Source organism: Alligator mississippiensis, chromosome 12 (genome assembly GCF_030867095.1).
Source record: "Alligator mississippiensis isolate rAllMis1 chromosome 12, rAllMis1, whole genome shotgun sequence".
NCBI lineage: Eukaryota > Metazoa > Chordata > Crocodylia > Alligatoridae > Alligator > Alligator mississippiensis.
The window spans coordinates 57455834-57473158 of record NC_081835.1 but is presented as its reverse complement, the minus strand read 5'-3'; the positions used below and the strand labels follow the sequence as shown (position 1 = coordinate 57473158).

At 56.2% G+C, this 17325-nt stretch overlaps 1 protein-coding gene across 1 annotated transcript; it reads left to right on the top strand.

The window, feature by feature from the left end:
- Positions 1 to 268: 268 nt before the first annotated feature.
- On the top strand, positions 269 to 15659 carry CERCAM (cerebral endothelial cell adhesion molecule). Its single transcript, XM_006269436.4, has 13 exons — positions 269 to 559; positions 4060 to 4170; positions 5085 to 5202; positions 5767 to 5901; positions 6947 to 7151; positions 7544 to 7663; positions 7879 to 7955; positions 8594 to 8700; positions 9353 to 9485; positions 9983 to 10110; positions 10914 to 11117; positions 12827 to 13073; positions 14923 to 15659. Exons 1-12 carry the CDS (start codon positions 321 to 323, stop codon positions 13062 to 13064), a joined length of 1815 nt encoding a protein of 604 aa, XP_006269498.1. The 5' UTR covers positions 269 to 320; the 3' UTR covers positions 13065 to 13073; positions 14923 to 15659.
- Positions 15660 to 17325: the final 1666 nt, after the last annotated feature.

Genomic DNA, 17325 nt, shown 5'->3' with positions numbered 1-17325 from the left:
TCTCAGCTCCTCTCCTCCTGGACCCTGTGCAGCTTGCAGAACCCACCTGCCTGGCTGGCCCTGCTTGGTCTCCCGGGGGAAGAAACCGATCCCCTTCCCTGCTGGGCCAGGGGGGCTCAGGGCTTGGGCTGCAAGGCCCAGCCCCAAAGGCACCAGCATCTCCTTCCCCCTCACAAGGCATCCCCCCTCCTTCTCTGTTCAGCTTCCCAGGCCAGCCCCACTCTCCTCCGCCCCCTCCTCCGCCCCCTTCCCCGCCCCACTCCCAGCTCTCATCCCTGATCCCTGGCTGCTGCCCTCTCCTGGAGCCGCGCCCTCCCGACATGAGCCTCGCAGCAGCCCCTCTGCTCTGCTGCGCCCTGCCCCTGCTGCTGGGGGGCTTGGCTCTCGGGCTGGGGGGATCCCCCAGGGAGGAGGGGGCCAGCAGGAGCCCAGCTGGACAGCAGCAGGAGCTGCCCACCGTGGTGATCGCCATCCTGGCCCGCAACTCGGAGCACTCGTTGTCCCATTTCCTGGGGGCTCTGGAGCGCTTGGACTACCCCAAGGAGCGCATTTCCATCTGGTAAGGGCAGCTCCCACTCCTGGCCCGTGCGGAGGGGCATTAACGCAGAGGGACCTGGGCCAGGGGGTGCCAGGGCGAGGCAAGGCAGCAAGCACACAGGGGATGGAGCTGGGTGCGGGCATAGGGGACAGGGAACATGCTCTTGCAGGATGGCTGCAACCAAGTGGAGAGGGCTGTTTTCCCGCTCGCTAACAGCAGCTCTCTCTTCCCCCTGTCCCCTCGCTGTAGGGAGGTGGGGTAGGTGGCTGCCAGGGTGGGAAAAGACCCCTGAGCCCCCCACTAAGTTCCAGGCACTGTGGACAGGAGGCACAGCAGAGCAGAGGGCAGCCCTAAGTCTTCGAAAGGACATTTTTCCTCTCATCTGACGGGGTTTCTCCCACCCAACACATGGCCATTCTCCTCCCGGCCCCTACCTCCCAAGGGCTGAGCTCCCTGGCAGAGCCCCTCTGGGGTCCAGTGAGATGCTGGTGCCTGGAGCCGGGATTCCTGTTCCATCTGCTCCTCACAGCCACTGCAGACACATTTTACAGCCTCTCGCCTGAGCTTGTAGGAAACATTACCCCCGTGGCGTAATGCTTTTAAAGAGCATCTGATTTGTTTGCCAGCTGTGCGTCTGTTTGCAGCTGACATGCCTGGCTGGAGATCTCGAGCCTAGGTTGGGAGCCAGCAGTCCAGGCTGCTGTGTCCATTGCACTGGCTGTCTGCTCACCTCTTACAGTTTTCTGGTTCAGATACTCAACATTTCTCATGGAATTTATGTCTCCATTTCCGGGATCCCCAGCGTCGTGGCACAGAACGTTGGAGGGAAAGAGGGAGGGAGCCTCTCATAGCTGTACTCAATACAGAACATGGTGTGGAGGAATTGGCTGCGTCAGCTCTCCCTGCCCATCTAGTCTCAGCCTCTTGCAGCAGTGGGTGCTGTGGGGAGTGGGGTGGAAGCATGGGTTGGGGAGAGCTCTCATTTACCCTCGATCCAGCTCGACCAAGCAGGAGTTGCTCCAGATGTAGTTCATGCACACTATGCCCCTTGGGGAACTGCTTCAGCCCCTGTCCCATCAGAGGCCACAGCAGAGAATGGGGTCATATGCAGCCCAGCTTTGCTGATTCAGCCAAACTACTCTTTCCATCTGATGTGGCATTCTTTAGCAGCAGCACTGCTGGGGGGTCTTTTTGATATGTTGCTGCTGAAAGCATTATCAATGTGAGGTCCCCATTCATCTCCCGGGGCCAAGCATGTGTGTGGCAGTTCTGGAAGCATGTGTGAGCTCCCATGGCTTCGCTGGTGGATTTGGATATTAAACCTCATGGAGACTTCTCTAGGGGGCTGGGATCTTGGGGTGCTGGATGCTGGATCACTCCTGGAACTGGGGGAGACAGATACTTTTATTTGGACCCTGGAAGCAAGAGATGAGAGATGCATGGATGAGGAGAGGGTGAAGGGAATGGGTACCTGGCTGCTGTGCATTGCTGGCTCCCCTCCAATACCATACCCTGTCTCTGCAGCCCTAACCTCTGCTGAGTGGCATTGCATAGCAGAAGCCACGTGCACCATTTTCAGCTGAAACAGGGTGCCCTGCTGAGGTCCTTCCAGCCAACATGGTCGTGGGCCTGGCACCAAGGGGAGGCATAGAACAAAATGAGGGAAAGGAGACTGGAGGTAGTCTGTGCATCAGCCAGTCTTGTCTGGTCAATGCACAGCATGGACTGGAACAGCAATCTGCAGCCAGCTGGGTGTAGGATCCCTTCTTCTGTCTCAGTGTTGCAGTGTTTGCTGTCACCCAGGGCTGTATGGTTTAGAGGGTCCATGCTTCTCCCTCTGCGTGTGTTGGGATCTGGTGAAGCCCTGCAGGCTGGAAGGTCCAATGTAGATTTGCAGAGACTGTACACACATGTGCTTACGTGTCTCTCCAGACCACATGGCAAGTGGATGGAAGTGGGCGGGTGCTGGTGGGGAGAAAGCAGACAGATAGGGACAGAAAAGTGAAAGCGTGTAATCAGCTAATGCCATGTTAGGAAGAATTGGGCCCAAAGACAAATAAGCCTGGTGGCTGTCCTGGCACAGTGAGGTCAGCTCGTGGCCTCCATGACCCAGCCAGCAGGGCTGCAATTGGGCAGAAGCAATCTCTGTGCAACCCCACTCCTGGCAGCAGAATCTCGATTGTTTAAAATTATGTGTTCGATTTGCAACTGGTTCCCACTGCCTCTGCCTGCTGCTGTTGGCCTCTTGGCTCGGCACGTATGTATATAGCCCAGGCCCAGAGCCATGTGAGAGGTATGTGCCTATCTTCTGAAGTGGCAGCAGCCTGCCTTAGCTGTGAGCAAAGTTTGGAAGATTGTTTAGCTCTTCTGTGCCTGGGTATAAACATTTTGTCCTAAATTTATCCTTGACATCAGTACGGTTACGCTGGTGGTACACTTGGCCTGTTATGACGGTGTTTGACAGCACGCAAACGAGTATGTTACTTTTGACTTGTAAAGGTCTTGGTGCCTTTTACAGAGAGGGTATAGTCCTCATTTTACAGGCAGGGGAGTAAAGGCACTCAGAGGTTAAATGACGTGTCCCTGGGGCGGGCCTGAGAACCCAGCTGTGCTGACTGCTTCCCCCCTGCCCCCACTGAGACCCGTTGCCTGCAGGGAAGATGGTAGTTTTGGACAAGTGACCCTGATGTTCTTACAATAAAGCAGAGCTGAGAACCAGTTCCTCAGTCAGGGCAGTGTTTCTCATCAGGGCATTGTTCACAGACTGCAGTACAGGCAGACAGGTTTGGCAGTGCCCTGACGGCAGCTCCTTCTAGGAACGTAGGAGCAGAGGGGGCCTTCTGGGCCACAGAGTCTTGTTCCCATACCTTGTCCTTACTGTCCAATGATTTCCAGGCTACTGCTGCACATGCATGCTGGGTGGGGGTCTCAGTCAGTTCCAGGATGATGTCCCCCTCTGAGCATGAACACTTTGGAACGACTTTATCTACCCCTTCATGAGAATATGCACAGTTACATTAGATGGCTTAAGATAGCACGTGATTTAAACCCGCGTGGTGCAGGGCAGAAACCAACCACACTTGGATGGGGGGCAGGAGGACTGGTGGTTAATTACCTCTCCCATAAAGCATGTGGCACTGCCTGCCTTCAGGAACTGGACATGGACTTGCCTGCCCTTTGGTCTGATCTTGGCTGGTACTACATACTGTCAAAGGCTTCATCCTCATCCCTCCCCCCATCACACTTGTGTGAGACACCCACGTTCACTTATATTCATTTGGCCCTGCACCCTACTTGACATCCTTGATCATACAGTACTTCTCCACTGCTGTCTGGAGATGCAGGCTTTAGAAGGTGGGAGGGAGCACTCCTTGGTGACTACTACTGCAGCTTCATTCCAGTTTCATAGGCCTGGGAGCCCCATTGCTGGGTTTGGACAAGGGACCAAGAGACTTGAGCTGTAGGGGGGTGATGGGGAAAAGGAAAGGAGCCAACATCTCCTCTGCATTCTGGTTTCTCAGGTGTGTGACAGATCACAACATCGACAACACGACGGAGATCCTGAGGGAGTGGCTGGTGGCCACTGAGAAGCACTACCGCCATGTCAAGTGGAGGGCAGTGGAGGAGCCCAGGTGAGGCACAAGGCTGCCAGAGGCCTTGCATCAGTGATGGTTTCTAGCAGAACATCTTTTGTGGTCTGTCTCAAGGACAGGGAAACTGAGGCATGGAGTTGGCAAGTGATTCATCCAAGGCTGTGAGGGAGTCGGTCAGAGCTGGAATAAAACCCAAGAATCCCTGGCCCCCTCCTGGTGCTCTGCTCCAGACCTCCCCACTGCAATTTCCTTCCATGTAGCTTTGTGCTTCGAGCTGTGGATTTGGGGCATGGAACTCCTTGTGCAGAAATGTATGTGTCAGCCCCTTCCACCCTGCAGTGCTTCTGACCCAGTGCTGGCCAGGGTGCACAGATATTTTATACCAGGTGAGCTGGGCATGGTTCTCTTGTAGCACCTTCCCAGTATCACAAGCTGTTTGGCGGCACAAGGAAGCAGACATGTGCAGCTGCCTAAGCTGACTGCACAGAGAGATCCCCCAGGGCGAGAAGCATGCATGCACAGATGGAGCGAGGGGCCCCTGCACACAGATGCAGACAGGGAGGGTCTGTTTCTCTCCAGCCTCCTGGCTTGGAATGTGTGCTGGGGTAGCTGGCTGCTCCTGATGCAGTCCCAAGCCAACATCACTGAGCCAGTGTCATGTTTCTCCCATCCCCGCAGGGGACCATTCAGGCAGCACTGATCCACCCTGCACACAGGGGCAGCAAGCAGAATGTGCCAGCGCAGGTTGGGCTGACCTTGGGGAGTGTGACCTGGATGGGCCCACCCCCGGCTTCCTCACACCTAAGCAAGCCCAGTCTTAATGTGGGCTTTGGGTCCAGGCCAAACCAGTCTGCCCCAGGCCAAGCTGACACAGCTCTCAGGCAGGCTCCTTCATCTAGTGTGTATGTTTGTAGCCCAAGGCAGGTTAGTATCTCTTTGTTTGCCTGCTGCAGCTCATACCCCAATGAACTGGGCCCCAAGCACTGGACAAATGAGCGCTACGAAAACCTCATGAAGCTGAAACAGGAGGCTCTGAGCTTTGCGCGGGAGCAGTGGGCTGACTACATTCTGGTAAGAGCTTGGAAACTGAACCAAGTGGGACCCTTCCTGGCAGCCAGGCCTGGGGAGCCAGACCAGTTTGGGAAGCTGGAAATGAGGAAGTCCTCCTGGTTTGTTCTGCTGGGCCAGGACAACATGCCTGTTAGCAGCTGAGTCTCAGGTTGCACCCCCCCCACCATTTAAAGGACTTCATAATAGAGCTTGTCTTCTTCCTCCTAGCTCAAGCTTTATGGGTTGGGTTGGGGTGTCCAGAGATCACCTCATTCCCCTTGTGCTCTGCTAGCCCATGTCGGCATGACTGCGAGTGCAGCCTGGATAACTCCATGTGTTTCACTCCCTGGGTGAAAGGGAAGCTGTGAAGGTTGCAGAAAAACACTGAAGATGCCTAGGGTGGCCTGGAGCTCTGACTGCCATAGCAGGGCATCACAGTGTGGGAGCACTTCCTGCTGGAGGCTGTAGGGAACCAGCCCCTGCCGAGGTGTTTTCTATCTGTGAGGCAATGTCTTGGGTCTGGTGGACACAGGGCCAGCTTTCAGTGCACTGGTCCTTCTAAGCCAGCTGTATTTCCACCCCTAGTTTGCAGATACTGACAGTGTCCTGACAAACAACCAGACCCTGAAGTTCTTGATTGCCCAGAACAAATCAGTGATTGCACCAATGCTGGACTCCCAGACCTACTACTCCAACTTCTGGTGTGGGATAACCCCTCAGGTGAGCTGCTGGAGCAGGTCAGGGGCATCCCCTGTGCCGGGGGCAGGGGGTGTCCTGTCACTCAGCCCAACTGCTGCTGTGGCTCATGCCCAAGAGGCTTATGTCCCCCAAGGGTTACCACAGTCCTGTGGTTCTAGGTGGAGCTGGGATGGGCAGGGGGGAAGGTTTTCTCTCCCTTCACCACAGCCAAGAGATGTGTCTGACCCAAGGGCCAAATCCTGAGGTGCTGGCTCAATCTGTGCTCTGTGCCTTCCTCCAAGGTCACAGATTACTTGCCTGAAGATGAAAGGCTGGGTCAGGCCACAGCTATGGAACCATCCCACCTGTCAAGGTGGTGTTTAGGTGCTTGGTCTGAGGCTGATGGCTGCTTCTAGAGGGTGGTGTGTGGAGCCCCTCTGCAAGCACTACCTCTGCCCTGCTGGGAGCCCCTTTTGCCCCACGGGGCTACTAAGCCCAGGGGCTCATAACCAAGTCAGTAAGTCAGCTCCAGGCTACTTCTCATCCTAGAATTTCCAGAGTGCATTATCAGGCAGATGCTGATTCACCTATGCCTCTCCTATCTCCTAAAATTGCTCAGTGGAATCTAACACAGCCTCTCTCTGCTGTGTGGCTCCTGGTCTGCTACAGGCCTTGGAGCCCAGTGAGGGACAGGGAAGACACCTTTCCTTCCTTCTTGGGCCCAGCTGGTGCTTGCCTGTGTGGTAGACCATGTGCTGGGGTCAACCAGGCAGGAGAGTCTCCTCTGAGTGCTTCACATCTTGGGTGACAGAGGGGGCAAAGGAGGGCCAGGAAAACTTAGAAAGGCACAGAGCCCTGGGGGAACAGCTCCCTCTGCTAGACCTCAATACAATGGGCTGTGCACCGCTGCTAAATGGGTCTCTGCACTAGTTGCTTTCTGCCTGGAGGGGCTTGCAGAGAGCAGCCCCAGTGCTGGGTGTGCAGGGGATAACAGGCTACTGAGGAGGATGGCAGGTCCTGCTTGCTCTGTCCTGGCACCCCTCATAGTCCGGTCAGCGGGAGTTACGGGATGGCATGTGCTCCACAGGGTTACTACCGCAGGACGGCAGACTACTTCCCCACCAAGAACCGCCAGCGCCTGGGCTGCTTTGCCGTGCCCATGGTGTATGCCGCCTTCCTGATCGACCTGCGGAAAGAGGGCACCGCCAAGCTTGCCTTCCACCCACCCCATCCCAACTACACCTGGGCCTTTGATGACATCATTGTCTTTGCCTACTCCTGCCAAGCAGCGGGTGAGCGCTGGAGAACAGGGGAGACAGCTGGAGAGGGGAAGGGCTAGGGCTTAGCAGCCACCTGTGTTCGCTCTAGGGGTATCTTGCACCCAGGGGCTGCTTTACAGTTTGCCACACAACTCAAGTTGGCCCCTTTGTTATGCTGGATGAATGTGAGATAGAAGGTTCTTCAAGGAACCTCCACCTGCCTTACTTTGCCTTTCTCAAATGGTCCCTCTGCCCAAGGTGGGGTCATGGGTAGAGGACGGGAAGGGGAGCTTGGAGAAGTAGTGAGATCCTGGGCACTGGGGAGGGAGGGAAGGTGGGTGTAGGGAGCTTTTGGGTAGGAATCAGGTGCAGGTGCTGGAGCTGTGCAGTCCTAAGGTTACCTCCTGTATCCTGCTGCCTTGCAGACATTGAGGTGTATGTGTGCAACCAGGAGCGGTTTGGCTACATCAACGTCCCAGTGAAGTCTCATCAGACGCTGAAGGATGAACACATCAACTTTGTGCACCTCATCCAGGAAGCCATGGGTAAGAGCACCAGGAATGAGCTGTGCTGCGTGGGGAATGCAGGGGGTCATGCAGGTCTTCCACCTGGGATTCCTCACCTGGCATCTGGATGTGAGCAGGTGCAGCTCACCCAGACAAATGGCTCCCCAGCTCTGGTCTCTGAGGAAGCAGTAGGTGAGGGTGCTCATTGTGTGTAGGCCAACTGGCAGTTCAGCCCTGTGCTCTGTCTCTTGCAGTGGATGGTCCCCCAATGTCCCGCTCTGATCATATTTACACCAGACCCAAGCTCCTCAGTAAAATGGGCTTTGATGAGGTATGTTTCTGGGATGCAGGGAGAGAACGTGTGTTTTCCTTTATGATTCTCTTCTCCATGCAGCTCCTGGTGTCCCTCCACCGCCCTGTGGCTTCTGGAGTCTCTCAGTACTGGGCTGGCTGGAGGAGACACTAAGGGGTGATGTAAGGTGCCCCCACCCTGGTGAATTGTTCTGTCCCTGTGGCCTCTGTTGAGAGGAGGACACCCTCTGCGTGGCAGCCCGTGGCCACAGAAACAGTATGCTTTAACCAGTACAGAATTGGCTAGATTGTAGACATGGAGTAGTGGTCAGCAGGGATGCTGACCTATCCCATGAGATGGGACCACCACCCTTTGGGCTGCTGTCTTGGAGGATGCATCCAATCATCCTCCCAATGGAGGAATCAGGCCCTTTTTGCAGCATGTTCATGGCCATGGGGCTAGGGCTGCCTTCCTGCTCTGCACCCAGCTGGGTGGAGCTGAGTGTGCCCACTGCATCCCAGCTGAACCCATTCTCTTCAGTCATAATGGTTTGCCCCCTTGCTGTCTGGTAGATTCCCATAGGGCAGGACCTGTTGTGGTGCCATGCTGCCTCTGCTAGTGAGTTGAGGATGCACATTCTCCCTGCCTCTGGACCCCAACATCTGGTTCTTCTGTAGATTTTCCTGATCAACTTGGCACGACGGCCGGATCGGCGCCAGCGGATGCTGAGTTCCCTGCTGGAGCTGGAAGTGGAGCCACTGGTGGTGGAGGCTGTGGATGGGAGGTGACTGCTCTGTTGTTTGCCCCAAGTGAACACTGCAGGTCTTGCCCTAGCTTGGGTGGGAGTAGAACCATCCCTGAGCTGAGGGGCTGGACAGCTAGTCTGGGCCCCTGATTGCACACTGGTTCTTGTTCCTGGATCTCAGCCCTCTTGTTGAAGTATTGAGGTGGGGGCACATTAATAGATTCAGCAGGGAAATGAGAGGCACAGCAGAAAGATGGCACAGCATCATCTATTCTCATTAGTAAGGGTCTTGTGACTGACAAGGAGCAGTGGCAGTAAGAACAATCAGCAGCTGATGCTATACTTAGGGCCTGGTGTAGTGCCCAGCCTCACACCCTCACGCAGCCCCCAACCCTCTGCCTGTTGCTGTGCATTGTGCTATGTATAGCGTGGGTGGAGAGCCCCACATCCACCAGACCTGGCTCATCCTGTGGCAGTCTCTTAGGGCATCTGGGGGATGTTCCAGGTTCAAAAGAACCCATATGGGTCCTAGAGGTTACTGCCCAGGGCTGTGCTGGAGGCAGAAGTACAGGGACTTGACCAGGGCAAGGGCAGGTATAAGATATAGGCTCAGTGTTGGGGAGGAGGGATTCCCAGGCTGCAGTGATATTGTCCCCTCCAGCCTGCTCCCTGCTCTGTCTCTTTCCTCCAGTGCCCTGAACAGCAGTGACATTAAGAAGCTGGGTGTGGACCTGCTCCCAGGATACTATGATCCATTCTCTGGCAGGACACTCACCAAGGGAGAGGTTGGCTGCTTCCTCAGCCATCACTACGTCTGGAAGGAGGTATGGCCCCAGGGCTGAGTAAGGTGGTAAATGGGGCAGGGGGAGCTGGGTTGGATTAGATTAGTGCTAGATGCTGCTTACTGCTGGGGACAGGCCCTGCCTTGGCAGGTCTACAAGCTACATGGGCAAGAGAGGGCAGGAGGGGAAACTGAGGCACAGAGAAAGGAGGCAACTGGCCTGGGATCCCCTAGCAGCTCAGTGGCAGAGCTGGAGCTGGCACTCAGATGCTGAGTCCTTGTCTGCTGCCTGAGCCACTTGATAACCTGGGAACCCGCTCCTGGCCAGAGCAGTCTGCTGTCAGAGCCAGCCCTAAGGGAGAGCACAGCTTTCTCATTGTGTCACTTCTGGGAGGCCTCTTGCACCAGGAACTTCTTGCTGGAAGAGGCTCCCCCATCTGCCCCCAGCCTGGGTGCATGCTGGGGTCAACTGTGGCCTGGCTGGGCAGTAAGGAGCCAAGGCGGCAGGACCATATCAACAGCTGCTCCTACTTTCCACAGGTTGTGGCACGGGGGCTGGGGACGGCGGTGGTGTTTGAGGATGACGTGCGCTTTGAGGGCTACTTCAAGGAGCGGCTGCAGAGGCTTATGGAGGAGCTGGAGTGGGCAAAGCTGGACTGGGACCTGATGTATGCTGACCTGGTCTTGCAGCAAGGGGCAGGAGTAGAGCTGCACACAGGGCTCAGCCCAAGCCACTACCCTACTGGGGCTCCCTCCCTGATTCCCTGGCCCCCCTTCCCCTGTGAGCTCATTCTGATGCCTGCTGCTGTTGCATTTCCAGCAGTGAGTGTCCCAGCGCAGTGTCCCAGTCCCTGGGTGGAGGGACTCCCACCTGTAACACATGCACCGCAGATTCAAGGGCTCCGTAAGCACTGCTGCTTGGGCAGTGGTGGTTTCCCTGCAGCCACAGAAAGGGGCAGCCTGCCTAACAAAACAGTATGCTACTCCCAGCTGCCACACACAGGGCCGGCAGGACCAGTAGCTTAACTGCGGGGAGGAGGAGTACAGAGCAGCAGCTCTGGGAACGGTCTTCGTGATGGCAGTGGCTGATCACTCCGTGGTAATCAGCACAATGGGAGCCAGCGCTGCACTGGGCATGGAGCTGTGCTGCTTCACCTCTGGACAGGACCCCTGAGAGGGGCATGGGTGGTGCTTGCTGGTACTTGGCCAGGCCTATGCTGGGGCCTATAGTGCTGCTCTCAGTGGGGTGTTGGGTGATGTGAGAGCACAAAACATTTGTGTCACATACGCTATTCAATGGTCATCAAGTGGGAGCAACGTCTAGTTGCTGGGTGGGAGCTGGCAGCTTGCAGGGAGTCTGAGTCCCACTCCCAGCCCCTCAAGCCACCTGCACACATGTCTCCTGGGGTTCCTGAGGGCCTGGCTCCTTCCCTCTTGCTGAAGGGTGGGGGGGGTCTCTCTGCCTTTGTAGCTACCTGGGCAGGAAGCAGGTGCAGTCTGAGGATGAGGAGCCGGTGAAGGATGTGAGAAACCTGGTGGTGCCGACATATTCCTATTGGACCCTGGCCTACATCATCTCCCAGCAGGGAGCCCAGAAGCTGATCAACGCCAAGCCCCTGGGCAAAATGCTGCCCGTGGATGAGTTCCTGCCCATCATGTACGACAAGCACCCAAAGTAAGAGGGGCTCCGTGGCCCTGGGGGGAATGGACCGCAAGAGTCCAGAGCTGGGGCCTTGCTTCATGCAGCCCCCTCTGGAATGTGGTGGGTTTGGGTTTCTAGCCCAGGGCCTGCAATCCTCCTCCCCTGCCTGCTTCGCTGCACAGCTTCAGGAGCACTGGGCCCCTCAGACCTTGGCCATAGAAGTGAAGGAACATGCATTTCCCCTCCCAGCTTCCACATGCTGAAGGAAAACATCTGTTACCATTAGCTCATCCCCCACAGACACGGCTGGGCTCTGGCCTCTGGAAAATAGTCATCAGCAGGCTCCGGGGGGGAGAGGAGGAATAGAGATTTGTTGCCAGCTGAGCATAGGGCTGGTGTGGAATGAGTGTTGGGGGGGTGGTCTCAGCCTTGTCTTTAGTGGGAGGAGCATCTATATACATCTATATACCTAACAGCACCACTGGCCTCCCCTGTGCTCCTTATGGACCCAGGTGGGTCTTCTCTCCCCCAGATCAGGTTGCTCATGTCTGGGTTGTCATGGTGCAGTTGATAAATCGCTCTGTGGCTGTGATCAGATGGGGAGAACAGGGATTCCTGAGCAGTGGCTGAGTCTGTGTGCATTATGCCTAGCCAGGACAGTGCTGATCCCCTTTGCACACACACGGTGTGAGGATGAGGCTGCCGACTTGCCTGTTGCGGGGAAATGAGTTGCGGGTGCCCTGCAGCATCCAACCACAGAGATTAGCCACTGTTTCTCTGCCCAGGCAGCCAAGCTCTCCCAGCCATCCCAGGATGTGCATGTGATTTGCATCTTCTGCAGCCTGACATGCTTTCCAGCCCCAGGCCTGCAGCTGTGTGGCTGGCAGGGCCTTTTCCCCAGTGTACTTCCCAGAGCCCCGTCAGGTGGCAGGAGTCTGTGGGAGGGAATGGGAAAGGCTGAGGGTGAGGTGGGATGCAGAGAGTAAAGGGAGGGGTGGAAGGGGAAGATGGATAGACAGACTGATGGGAGGGTGTGAGCCAGGAGCCCCTCCAGGTGCCATGCTAGCTTCAGTAGCCTCAGCACAACTCCCTTGGCCCTGGGCCAAGGGTCTGGGTCACAGGAGACAGATGCAATAGGAGTGACTTGGGTATGGAGAACAGTCTCCAGAGTCACTCCCTGCTCTGGGCAGTCAGGGATGCTGAGAGCTGAGAGCTGGAGGGCTGAGACACAGGGCAGGGTCCTGGGTGCTCCCACCAGAGGAGCCCATGGAGGAGGAGGCTGGATGCTGCCTGCATAGTGTCACCTCCTGCTGTGTGCTGAGTGCCAGCAGCCTGCCGGGTGAGCTCATTGTGGGAATCCTTGTTTGCTGCACTCTAACGAGGAGCCTGAGAAACGCCTGGCTCTCCTCTTGCCTGGACTTGGAAAAACATGTTTTGCAGGCAGGCGGCCTGAGCCAAGCAAAGCACATTGGCTGTGGTCTGAGACGTTCCATCAGAGCTGGGGGCACGTTCCTCTCACCTCCACGCTCCCCTGGACCCGCCTTCTCTCCTGGAGCTCTTGGCTTCGGGCCTCCAGCGGGAAACAAACTGGCTCCATCCCTGCACTGGGTCTGGGGCACCCCTTGTCTGAGCATCCCCCTAGGTGGTGCACGGCATTGGTGGGTCCTGCTGCCCCCCATGCTGCACACCCCTACCCCCTGGCCTTCCTGAGAATGGTATTTTTTCCACTCTGCCTTGTACAGCCAGGATTACAAGAAGCATTTTGCCAGGCGAGACCTGGCGGTGTACTCAGTACATCCCCTGCTGGTGCAGCCCACTCACTACACTGGGGATGCCCAGTGGCTCAGCGACACAGAGACCTCCACCATCTGGGATGACGACTCCCGGAAGACGGACTGGAGCGGCTCACAGAAGACGCTGAAGCACTCCCGCGGCCATGCCGGCCACTCGTTCCGCTCAGCTGCCAGAGATGAGCTCTAACATTGCCTGGTAAGCGTGGACCAGGAGCAGCTGTGGAGCACATGTTTGAACATGTGGGCACACGTGCTGTGGGACCTTGCAGCATGGGCTTGGCTGCCTTTGATGCTGGTTGCAGTGTTGTCCTGAAATCTGGTGTTGTGACATGTCTGAATCTCCCTTTAACACCTTTTCCCTCCTGTCCCTGCCTCCCCATGGATCTTAGGGCACCTTGTGTAGCCTCACACCCCCACCCCTTCCATTGGGTTAGGTCAGGATGGCCACCCCTTTTTGTTCAGATGGAAATCCCACAAGCAGACAGGAAGTCGGTGGGAGATGAGTAACTTGGGCCCCCAAGTCCCTGACTACATGGCCTTTGCGGTTTGTCTGGGACAGTAGCTGTGTCAGGCTGTCAGCGGGAAGAGAAAGGTGTAGGAGCACCCAGAGGGTGAGCCTGGGCCCTGTCTCCTTGTTTCTGATGTCTTGTCACCCCCAGCAATGGGATGAGTAAACCAGCAAGAAGCTGCCTTTGGCTGCAGCTGTGGGAAGGGGTATGTGCAGGCTCAGGGGCAAACCCTGGGAGGGTCACATTATCAAGAGCTTTATACACCCCTGTGTGTAGGGGGCGGAGGGGACTGAGCATCCAGACTTGGGGATCTGTTCCTGGTGGCTGTTGTTATGCTGCGTGAACTTAGGCAAGTTACACTAACACTATGTGCCTCAGTTTTCCCGTCTGCACTACTGGGATGATAGACCCTATTTCCTCTGGAGCGCAGGGGTTCAGTAGCAGTTGCCTGCAAAGCCCCTCCATCTCAAAGGGCCCTTCTGCCTCGGGCTGCTCTTCCCAGTGCTGAGATGGCAGGGGGCTGCGCCACATGGCCTGTGCTGTGTTAGGTGTTTGAGATCAGCACCTGATGCTGGGAGGAGGAGCTGCCCTGGGAACAGCCTCTTCTCTCTCTGCTCCGGCCCAGCATTGCTAGAGTTAATCCTCTCTCAGAGGCTCCAAAACAGAGTTCTGCTGTCTGGGATTTTTTGTGCTGGCAAGAAAACAAGTCTCTAGGCAGGAGCTTAGCACCGAGGGCCCGGACTGGGAGCAAAGCAACAGGGCAGGAGTTGAAAACAAGAAAAAAATAGCCTGGCTTTATTTTGGCAGGGAACATGTGGCAGGTCAGGCAGGCGGGCTGGGGTTTTAACAAGCCAGCAGGTCCCCTTTTCTCCCGGGCCTGCTGTGAGCTGGCCAGCACACTCCTCCCCAGAGGTGGCTGCAAGTTCCTGGGTCTGGACTGAGAGCCTTGGGGTTGAAGGGCACCAGAGAAACAGAAGAGATAATGTTTCACACCCACATGTGTCAAGTGACTCTGTCTGCATCTCCAGTGAGCCAAGTGACGTGCAGGATGGTGGAGCCTCTGGCCTGGATGTGCTGCCTCTGGGGGGAAGAGTTCAGAGAGAAGGCAGCTTGTTTCCTTCACTCCCACCTTCTTCTTAGCAATGGTTGGCTTAAAGCAGCTGCAGGTGGTGACCATGTATTTAGGATTAGAGAGCCCCTCTCCACTATCACAGCCGGCCTCCTCCGTGCCAGTCCCAGCACCAGGCCTCAGCCTGAACTGGATGGACCTTTTTGGGAGGAGAAGGTAGCTCAGTCCCCAGGGCCATTCAGAACACCCTCTTCATATAGTCAGCAGCCTCTGCAGAGGTAGCAGGAGGGAGAGCCACAGCCCAACCATCTGGCAGGGGCACAAGGGGAATCGGCTTCCTGTGGGACACGGGCCAGTGAGTGTTGAGTGTCACTGCACTAGCAACAGGAGCTGGGCTGTCTGTCCCTTGCAGGCAGTGATTACCCCTGCCTGCATCAATAACACAGGGCTCTCACTTCCTTTCCCAGGGAGGCTTCCTGTTCCTTGAGCCTGACAAAGGGAGCATTGTGGGCCACTCTGCCCAGCAGCAGACTCCACTGGTTCCCAGCTGAGAGGTGCAGCTGCAGTCACTGACCAAAAGCGGGTATGGGCCTCGGTGCATCACCTCCATTCACAGGGACATGCCACAGCAAGACTTTGCACCAAGGACCATGCTGGGCTCTCCAGATGCCTGCAAGATCTCTCTGCTGAGCAGTGATACTTTTGGACTAGTCCTTTGCAGGCTACTACTTCTCACTCCCTACCTCCTTGTGGAGTCTGCCTGGATGGGCAGGGCGAGTCTGAATTGTGCAGGGCCCAACTGTTCCCAGGAGGCTGCCTGGCTGCGGGGATCCATCGGAGCTGCTGTGTAGTATTATTCTTGTAGTGCTTGTTTGGACATTGGTTTATGCGATCAGGTCCTTCTCCTGCTCCAGCAGAATCACCTCCTTCTCTTCACCCTGGACAGATACAGCTGTCACTATAGGTGCTTTGGTGGAAAGGAGATGAGATGCTAAGGAGACGGGTACCAAGGAAATGTCTATGAGGGCACAGATTTCCAAAGAGGATGGAGCACAGGTCAGAAGGACAGAAACTGTCTCAGCTGACTGTAGCTCAGGGTTATGCTCTCCTCGGGTTATGCTCTGCCAGGCTCATCTGTCACCTGCACTGGTTCTTGATGGACGTGAACCAGGAGGAGGATTAAAGCCGACTTTATTTAAGCTTGTTCGCCAGAGTCTTGTTGCCATTGTGTTGGTCCTTGGTGTTCTCTAGTGTGTTATGCATCTACTCACTCCAGCTCTGGCCAGAAATAGCAGCACTTCCCCACACCTCCAGGCTTACAGCAGCACAGACAAGACTGGCAGGGGAGGCTGGGCTGTGCTTGTAACTGTACTGATGTTAACACAGTAAAACCACCCTAATGTGGGTGCAGTGTATCCTGGCATAAAGTGCTTTATCCTGGGATAGCTATTCCACTAGGGAAAGAGCTGCCTGGTTTCCTCTCTTCATTTACCCAGGATACTGGGATTTCCAGCACTGAGTGGTGTTAGAAAATGAAGTGTGGCCTGGTTGATCAAATAGGGCTGAAAGGTAGGTGGGTCCCAGCCCTGCCACTGGCCGGATGGGTGACAACAGCAAGTCATGTCACCCTGTGTACTTCAGCCACCCCATCTGTGTAGCAGGGTGATACCCCCCGAGAGGTGGGGAAGTAGGAGGGTTATTTAGCGTCATGTCTGTCGAGGGCTTTGAAGAGGTTAAGCACAAGCAGTGGTATGAATTCTCCCAGGCAACAGGCAGCTCTGACTGCTTCGGGTTGTGTCCCCTGGACTGCGTTCTGGGTGGCTTCATCTTGCCCCGTCTCAGCTGGGCCGGGAGGGATTCTCAAGCTCTTCCAGCCACTCCGCATATTTGCTTGTGAGGATGTGAGTGGATTGTCCTTCTCCTCACGGGTGGAGGGAGCTTTGGCCTGTGCCCGGCAGCGCTGTTAGTGAGCCGTGCCTGCCTTGTCCTCTGCATAGTCAGAGGTGAGTGGGGGAAAGCTGATGTCTAACTGAGCAACATTTCACTGCCACTTTGCCCAGGTGTAAATGGAGACACAGGACTCAAAGAGCGGGCAGCTGGAATAGCGTTGGGACAGATGCCCAAGAAGGCTGTGGGATCCCCAGCCTTGGAGGTTTTTAAGAGCAGGCTAGACAGACACTTGGCTGGGAGGTTTTAGACAGGGATGATCTTGGCTTGAGCAGGGGCTGGACTAGGACATGACCTCCTGCGCCCCTTCCAGCCCTGTTTTTTCCCATGCTATGACCCCTGACTTCAGAAAAGCTTTTCAGAAATTATCTCTTTACATCACTTGCTACCATAGGAAATGGGGGAGATTGACTTTTTGCCATCCCAAAAAAGCCCAAGCTCACCTCTGCTGGCAGAGCCTAGAATCCTGCCCTCTGGGCAGCTGTCAGGGCAGGCTTCTTCACTGACCCCGTGATATATTAGTAGCACCTGTCCCAGTGCCCGGAAGACAGCTCAGGATCTGAAGTCTGAACGGTGCTGCCCCCATCTCTTATCTGAGGCACGTGCCCTTGGCCTACGCACCCGCACAGTTGCCCTAAGCCCGCAGGCTGCCCTACGTCCTTACACAGTGTCTGTGCACTCTCAGTCTTTGCAGTGTATTTATCCTTGCGATACCCCTGCCAGCTCCCCTGGTCGGAAGCAGATGCTTTAACTACTAGCCCACCTTTCCCTGTCCCAACTGTTCACCAAGGTGGCTTGGAGGGGGCAACACCTCTGCAGTGACCCCAGGCCCGCGGAGCACGGGGCTCTGCACGGCCGTGCTTCATTCCCTTCTTAGAGGAGGCTTCTGGCGCGTAGGTACGGCCCTGCTCTCTCCCCCCCGG